The sequence below is a fragment of the Ichthyophthirius multifiliis genome, assembly GCF_000220395.1.
Source record: "Ichthyophthirius multifiliis unplaced genomic scaffold scaff_1120509250716, whole genome shotgun sequence".
Taxonomy (NCBI): domain Eukaryota; phylum Ciliophora; class Oligohymenophorea; order Hymenostomatida; genus Ichthyophthirius; species Ichthyophthirius multifiliis.
In genome coordinates this window covers 16,644-25,143 of record NW_004086499.1, presented here as the reverse complement: position 1 = coordinate 25,143, position 8,500 = coordinate 16,644, and the positions used below count along the sequence as shown (strand labels likewise).

General features: G+C 18.0%; 3 protein-coding genes across 3 annotated transcripts, besides 12 other annotated features; 1 reads left to right on the top strand and 2 right to left on the bottom strand. All coding sequences in view use genetic code 6, as the record gives it.

Moving 5' to 3' along the window:
• Positions 1 to 822: 822 nt before the first annotated feature.
• Positions 823 to 878: a microsatellite.
• A 1,040-nt stretch (positions 879 to 1,918) lies between these two features.
• IMG5_090930 (kelch motif family protein, putative) lies at positions 1,919 to 3,258 on the top strand (the record flags this gene model as incomplete). Its single annotated transcript, XM_004035682.1, has 2 exons — positions 1,919 to 2,567; positions 2,651 to 3,258. The coding sequence occupies 2 exons, from the start codon at positions 1,919 to 1,921 to the stop codon at positions 3,256 to 3,258; spliced, it is 1,257 nt and encodes a 418-aa protein (XP_004035730.1).
• Positions 2,603 to 2,637: a microsatellite.
• Positions 2,680 to 2,715: a microsatellite.
• Positions 3,068 to 3,126: a microsatellite.
• Positions 3,259 to 4,359: 1,101 nt separating the features above from the next.
• Positions 4,360 to 4,401: a microsatellite.
• Positions 4,402 to 4,422: 21 nt separating this feature from the next.
• IMG5_090920 (hypothetical protein) lies at positions 4,423 to 4,797 on the bottom strand (the record flags this gene model as incomplete). Its single annotated transcript, XM_004035681.1, has 1 exon — positions 4,423 to 4,797. One exon carries the CDS (start codon positions 4,795 to 4,797, stop codon positions 4,423 to 4,425), a length of 375 nt encoding a protein of 124 aa, XP_004035729.1.
• A 47-nt stretch (positions 4,798 to 4,844) lies between these two features.
• On the bottom strand, positions 4,845 to 6,314 carry IMG5_090910 (hypothetical protein; the record flags this gene model as incomplete). Its single annotated transcript, XM_004035680.1, has 2 exons — positions 4,845 to 6,176; positions 6,282 to 6,314. 2 exons carry the CDS (start codon positions 6,312 to 6,314, stop codon positions 4,845 to 4,847), a joined length of 1,365 nt encoding a protein of 454 aa, XP_004035728.1.
• A 914-nt stretch (positions 6,315 to 7,228) lies between these two features.
• Positions 7,229 to 7,284: a microsatellite.
• Positions 7,230 to 7,286: a microsatellite.
• Positions 7,282 to 7,324: a microsatellite.
• Positions 7,299 to 7,403: a microsatellite.
• Positions 7,328 to 7,415: a microsatellite.
• Positions 7,357 to 7,407: a microsatellite.
• A 793-nt stretch (positions 7,416 to 8,208) lies between the features above and the next one.
• Positions 8,209 to 8,288: a microsatellite.
• Between the last annotated feature and the right edge of the window lie 212 nt (positions 8,289 to 8,500).

Genomic DNA, 8,500 nt, shown 5'->3' with positions numbered 1-8,500 from the left:
TATATATTAACCTTTTATAATGTTACGAAATGTTTTTTAACCTCTTCTTAAACACTAATTTAACTTTAATTAATTCTCAAATCTAAAATATTTTTCCCAAATAAATAATCTAAATAATGTTAAAATGCTCTACTTTCAAAGTTTTTTATTACTCTTTCTACTTCATCCATTTGTTCATTTAAATACCTTACTTTTATTTCATCATATCTATCTATTTCAGCTAAAAATTATGGAAAATTAGGTGAAAATTCTGTTTAACTTAATAACTTTTCCTTATAAGAGATATAAAACAAATATTTTAAATTATTTATTTTTATTGTACATTTTACAAAGATATTATTTTTGGATTAATTATAACTTCATATTAATCGATTGGATAATCATTTTATTCAATCCAAAAAGCATCATCATTTTTACTTCTTTCGATAGTATAAAATACCTATCAACAGAAAATATTTGTATTCCCGCTAAACCAATTAATTAATTATCTTTTGCAAATTGTTTTGCAGCATTTATTTCCTGTTTTAGTTATAATGATACATTATTTATAGTTTATGTGTCTTAATATAATATATTGGTTTCATATGAACCATATTGTAAAAGTTATATTTATTATGGTTTTTTTTATAATTTAAGTCTTTATTTTAATGTAATTTTATTTTTAAAAGACATTTTTTATTATTTTTAAGAAAAAAAAAAAAGAGGATATAAATTGCTTTTTATTGTTTTTTTATTTTTATTTTTAGACCATCAATTTATTTAACTAATATAATATTTAATTTATTTTTTTTTTATAGAAAAAATAAAATAAATTTATATATATTTTAATAATTTTTGTTTTGTTTTTAAATAATTTTTTTTTTTTTTTTTATAATTTTAAAAAATTAAACATTCATATAATTAAAAAATAATTATTTGTAAATAAAAAGACAATTATTAAAACTAAAATATTCATATATAAATGTATTATAATATGGATTAAATAAAAAAATAAAAATCGTTTTCTCTTAATGGTTTAAATTAAATGAACTAGAATTCTCAAAAACAACAAAATATATTAAAAAAGATTACCTAAACTTAAAATAAGCTAGATTTTTAAAAAACAAATACACAGAAACTCTCAAAAAACAGTTCTTCGCATTTTTTTTCTATTGAAAATATATCTTTGTAGCACAAACAGAAAATTTATAAGAGTTTTTACGAAAATTAAAATGATATAATAGTTATTCCTTAAAATATATGGAAACAAAAAAAAAAACAATTTATTTCATTTTAATAGTTATGGTAAGATTAATAAGCAAATTTTTAAATTACAAATCCTCAAAATTATGATTATTATCGTTAAAAAAATAATGAAAGTAATAGTAATTAATTTTCGACTCTTTTTAATAATGAAAGGAACTTTTCCTAAAAAAATACTCAATAAGAGTAGTTTATTAAAAGGAAAAATATTTAAATAAAACTTGACTAAAATAAATACTCGTAGAATCTATATAATAATATAATAAAAGAATTTGAATAAACTTAATATAATTAAGCTTTTAAAATATCATAAAATTATAAATAAAAATTAAGAAACCTACAAAAAAAAATAAAAATTTTTATAAAAAAATAAGAAATTGAACATTATCCGTTTCTTCCAGAAAAAAAAGAATCCGAAATAAAATCTCCTACTGAAAAAGATCTAAAAGTTTCCCAAACAGATTATTTCATGTAAACCTATTAACCTTCCATTAATTGCTGTTGGATATAAAAAGACTAATAAAATTAATGGAAACCTATTCCTAGAATAAGTTTTTCATTAACTTAAGTTTTTTCAAACAAGGCATTTTTAATAGGAGGTTTTTCATCTAATATAATAAATGAAATTAGCGTTATAGATTTAAAAGATTACTGTTAATTTCCATTAAAAGAATGGATGTAGAAAAATCCTTAAAATATAATTAACAAAAAAAAGAAGACTTACATATTAGATAGATATAATAGTGTTTTTTAATCTAGATATAACCATACAGCCGTAGAATATTTACCAAATAAGATTCTAGTTTTCGGAGGTGAAATTGTGGATTATAATTAAACTCAATCAAGATTAAAAAACAACAAGATTTTTTTAAATGATACCGTTAGTTTTGACAGTGATTTTTTTTAATGGAAATATCATTTTTGTAAAGGAGATTTAATAGAAGCCAGAAAAAATCATTCCGCATGTATGATTGGGAATGATTAAATGATTGTTATTGGAGGAATTAATAATGATGGAAAAATTTTAAAAGATGCTTTTATTTTAAATACTAAAAAGTTTATTTGGAAAAATATAAATTTTAAAAATAATAAAATTTTTTAAAATGGAATTGCTTTTCATTAAACTTGTTTTGTTTCTGAGGATAATTCTGTTATTTAATAATCTGTTGTTAAAAATTAAAGTTTTAAATAAGATTAAGCTAAAGAGATAGGACTTTTTTTGTTTGGAGGAATTGATGGAAATGATAATTATATTAAAAATTAAATGTTTTTACTAAAATTTAAAAATGATAATTATAATTGGATTGAAGAAGTAAATACTATAGGTTTTTTTTTATTATTATTATATAAAAAAAATGATTTATTTTTAAAATATTATTTATAAAATATTTTTTAATATATGTTTAAGGATAATTACCAAGTAAAAGATGTATGCATTCAATGAATTACTTATAATCAATGTAATTAATTATACTTTTTGGAGGCAAATATGAAACTTAAAAATCAACTTTTTTTTATAATGATTTACATGTCTTAAATTTAAGAAATTTAGAATGGATTTAAGTAAATATATGTGGATAAAAGGCTTAAAATAGAGCTATGCATTAATGCTTTATAAATTAAAAAAGCCTAATTATTTTTGGAGGATATAATGAAGACGGGCTTTTAAAAACTAATTTAGAAATTTTAGAATTCGATTAAAAAATTGTAAAATAAATAAATGAACAAGAAAAACAAAAGTAAGAAAATTAATATAAAATCAGAAATAGCAAATAGATTGATATTGATATTAATTTATAATTAAAAAATTATAATGAAAATGATGATAATAATAATAATAATAATAATAATAATAATAATAATAATAATAAAAAAAATAATAATTATATTAATTAATTAAAACTAAAATTAAATAATACTATAGAAAGTTTATTAATTTCAAATAGTTTATAAGATAAAGCTAATTATTTGAATATACCTATTTCGGTATAAAAAATAGAAAAATAGTTTTAATGAATATACATAAATTATCTTAAATCCTATAAATAAAAAGATTTAACCATATCCTTAAAACAAAACATTTGTTTTGTAAAAAGTTATTTTTTCATTTTTTTTTTTAATAATATTATTTATTTTTATATATGATATTTTTATATAAAATATATTGTTTATATTTAATTTTTTATAAATTTATTTATAAATAATTAAATATTTTATCAATTATTTTAATTATATTTAACTATATATTTATTAATTATTTAATAATTGATAAAAAATAGGTATTATATATAAATTTTTAATAAAATTTTTTTATTTATATTTATACATTTGATAAATACTATTACTATTATATTTATTATTAAATATTTTAAATAATATTTTAATAATTTTAATATGTATATATTATACTCAAGGAAATTTTCTTTTTTAACCTCTTATATTCAAATAATATGACTCATTTTATTCATATAATAATTTTTCATTTTTCATATTTTTTTATAATTCTTATTTTCTTTACTCTATGAAATAAAAGAATATTATTAAATATATAAATAAATTTTTATCTACCATTCTCAAGTTTTCTTATCTTATTATTTCTCTCATTAATGCTTTTTTTCTATTAAAATCATCTTCTAGCATTCCTCTTTTATATTTAGATTAAAATTTAATTTAAAGTTTTAATAAATAATAATACCTCATTCTATTTAATTCTAATGTTTATTATGCGTAAGCTTATTCTTCTTATTTATATGCATCATCAATTTTTTTTTTTTCTTATAATTATTATTCAATCCATTTTTTTTATTATTATTTATTAAATTAAACTCTCGAATCATAAGCTTATTTTATAATCATAAATATAATAAAAAAAATTTTATTTTAAAAACCTAAATCTTCACCTTCTAATTCTTTTACTCCTGAAATTCCATTTGTATAAGGAGGAGACAAATAGTCTCTAAAATAAGTTTCTTTAATTCTTTTCATTTTTATGTAATAAATATTAAATAATTGATTATATTAAATATTTTTTTTTAAAGGTAAAGAATAATTTATTTAATTTTTATTATAAAAATAAAACTATCTAAAAATTATTATAACAAAATAAAAATTATAATTTATAGATATATATATATATATATATTATTATATATATATATAAATTTAATTATAATATAATTTTCATTTATAATTTTTCTATTTTCTTTTTTCAAGAACTTCTCTTTCCAATTTTTCTAAATCTCTTTTAGTATCAATATGTTTTATTCTAGCTGGATTGAAATAATCAGGATTAACCTCAAACAAATAATCGCCTTTAATTTCCGTAACAGTTCTTATATAATGCCTTTTAGTTAATACAAACTCATTATAAATGACCCAATCAGGTTTATTATCAATCACCGAAGAAGGGTGAATAGCTACAGTTTATACATCTTTAAATGCCATATATGCCCCATTTCTTTATAATTTAGCGACTTACATAAAGAAACCTGAAAGTAGGCATTTTTTAACATTTTCGAAGTTATTATTTCCACAAGAAATAAATACTATAGACATTTTTAACATAATCTACTTTAATTAATCCCTGACATCATCTGCTGATTTCAAAGATCTTAAATTAAGGAAATTTTATTTACACCAATCTTAGTTTTCTTTTTTTATTTATAGGCATTGTAAGCATTTAACATAGTCAAATGATCACCATCTGGATTACAGAATTTTAGTTTGGCATCATCTGCCTCCCTTTATAATTCTTTTGGTCTTTAGAATATATTAGGGACACTTAAAAGTGCTACTATACTAACAATTTCCTCTGAACATTAATATTATGGAGAATTTAATAAAATCTTACTTAATTAAGGTTCTAAGGGAAATTCAGCCATCATTTCTCCTATTTTAGTCAATTCTCCTTCGTCATCTAGCGCACCTAAATCATTAAGTAATTCTAAAGCCCTCATAAGTGTTTCAGGAGCAGGAGGGTCCATAAAATCAAAGTGTACAAGGTCGTTTATACCTAATTTCTTTAATGTAAGGACTACTGAAGCTAAGTTGGATCTTAGTATTTCAGGATAGGTATCTTCTATGAGTTCGTTTTTGAAAGATTGCTCGGTGTATAATCTGAAACATTTCCCAGGACGAGTTCTACCCGCACGACCAGCCCTTTATTTAGCAGAAGCTTTCGAGATCGGGGAGACTAGTAAAGATTCGACTCTCATACGGGGATTAAAGACTTTTTATTTAGAAAAGCCGGGATCTATTACGTATACTATTCCGTCTATTGTCAAAGAAGTTTCGGCAATGTTTGTAGAAACAATTATTTTTCGGCCAGGAATTCCCTTTTTATTAATTGGAGGGGCTGAATCGAATATTTTTTATTACATAGAGGGTGGTAGGGAAGAATATAAGGGTACTACGCTAATATTTCCTACTGAATCACCTTATTTTTATATTTCTTATTTAATTTATTTACATGCATTTTCTATTTCCTCTTCTCCGGTTAAAAATACTAAAATATCTCCCTCTTCCTCATACATATGAATCTGTATTACAGTCCTAATAGTGGCTTCTACGTAGTCTTTTTCTGGTTCGTGAGTATAAAAAATCTCCACAGGGTGCAATCTTCCAGGAATATCTAATAAAGGTGCATCTTTGAAGTAGTTTTAGAATTTCTCTGCGTCCATAGTGGCGGACATAACTACTACTTTTAGATCTTTTCGATTCTGTAAAATTTCTTTTAATAAACCAAAAAGGATATCAGTGTTTAGAGTACGTTCGTGGGCTTCATCAAGTATTATTATACTATATTTTTCTAATAAAGGGTCATGCATAGCCTCACGTAATAACATACCATCTGTTAAATATTTCAATATGGTCTTTTAAGAAGTTTTATCCTCAAAACGAATTGAATAACCTACTTCTTCGCCTAATATTACATCCTATATATATATTAATTTAATTATAAAAAAAAAATTATAAATATTTGAATTAATTTATTTATAAATAAAATGAATTTATATTTATTAATTATTTTTATAAATTACTGTTTCATCTGCTACTCTTTTAGCGACCGACATTGCTGCAACCCTTCTTGGTTGCGTTATACATATACCTTTTTTACTATTATTTTTTTTATTCATTATATTCATTATATATATTTTTTTTAACCCTTAAATATATTTAGATTCTAATAAAAATTAAGGTATTTATGTCGTTTTTCCTGAACCTGTTTCTCCTTATAATACAATAACTTAATGATTATCAAGTAAATTAAATAATTGTTCTTTAGCTTCCCAAGCTGGTAGCGTTTATCTAACTTTTAATAAACTGTAATATTTTTTTGAATATGGTTTTTATGTTAAAGGATTGATTGTTGATAGTTTTAATTTCTTAGTTTATTCTTGGTTATAATCTTCTTCATCTGGACTTAATTCTAATGCTTTTCGTTTTGTTTGGGTTTGGTATAAATTATTGTCGTAAATTAATGATTTTTCTTCTTTATTTGTATATTTTTTTGAACTCATATTTTTTTGTTTTATTTTTATATTATTTTTTTTTAATTTAACCTTTTTTTTATATTTTTTTTAAATTATAAAAATATTTTAATATAAATATAATCGAATTAAATAATATTTTTTAATTTTTAAAAATATATAAATTTAACTATAATTATTTTATAAAAAATAAAAACATATAACTTTAAAACATAAAGATATTTAAATATAGTATTTTTAATTTTTTTGATTTAATAGATATTTTAAAATATATTAAAAAATATAAAATTATTATTATATCATTGTAAAAAAAAAAAAAAAAATAATAAAATATAATGTTTCATATATTTATTTAATAAATAAAAAATATTTTTATTTTATAAATTTTTCTAATAATATAATTATATTTAAATATTAAAAAAAATATAAATTTTCATTTTTAGCTAAATATTCTAAAAAAAATATTCTGAAAAATTAAATAGACAAACTTTTAAAAATAAAATAATATAAAAATTAATATTTAAAATAAGAAAAAATTATTATAAAAATAATATACATATATAAGTATATATATATATATAATATATATATATTATTTAATTTATTTTTATATCTTAATTTATATAATATATTTAATTTCTTAAAATATTTAATTTTTAAATATATTAATTTTTTATTAATATAATATCTTATATATGTTATTAATTATTATTTTTAAAAATAAAAAGTTTTAATATATAATTTTTATACAAATATTAAATGTAAAATTTAAAAATATTTTTATATAAACTATTATAAAAAGCATAATAATAATAAATTTTAATTATCAATAAAAATATATTTAATATATATAAAATTCATAACTTATATTTTTATAAAATTAATAATACTATCAATTAAAATGTCCTGAATGTTTTTATTATTTTTAAATAATATTAGTTTTATATACTAAATTTTGCTATTGTTTTTCATAAAATGTTTTATTATTTTATTCTTTGCTTTAAAACTATAAAATTTCAAAGTTTTTTTCTTATTAATTAAGATTTTTTTCTTTAAAGGATAAAAATTTATCTTTACTATTTTCTTTTTCGTTAAGATTAATAAAATATTTCTATTCATTAATTTTTTTTTATTTTTCCAAAAACTATTTAATATTATTATTTTCAGTTGGACTAAAAACTTTTTCTTCTAAATTTTTAAGTTTTGAAATAAGATCATGAAAATTATATTTATCTTAAATTTAATCAATATTTTATTATAAATTTAAATTAAAAGAAAACTATTAATTTAAAATGCTGTCAATACTTATATTAATTTAAGACTAATAATCATTAAAAATTTTTTCAAAATCTTTACTTTTTATAATCTAGGGAGAAATTAATTATTTTAAAATATAATTTGTCAAAAATAATGTATATTCTTAATAAAACTAAAATAATTCTTTGATTTAAAGATTATTTTTATAACTAGTATATTTTATATATATATATATATATATATATATATATATATTTATATTTATATATATACATATATTTATTTATACATATAAATATACACGATAAATTATAATTTTTTTTCATTTTTGATATTTTTAACGAAATAATTTATATTTTTTTTAAACTTTAAAGTAAAATTAATATAATTAAATTATAATAGAATTTAATATTAAATGTTTAATATATTTTTAATTATTAAAAAATTTTAAATCTATTATATTATTAAATTATATATAAATAAAAAATTTTAATATAATTAATTTAATTAAA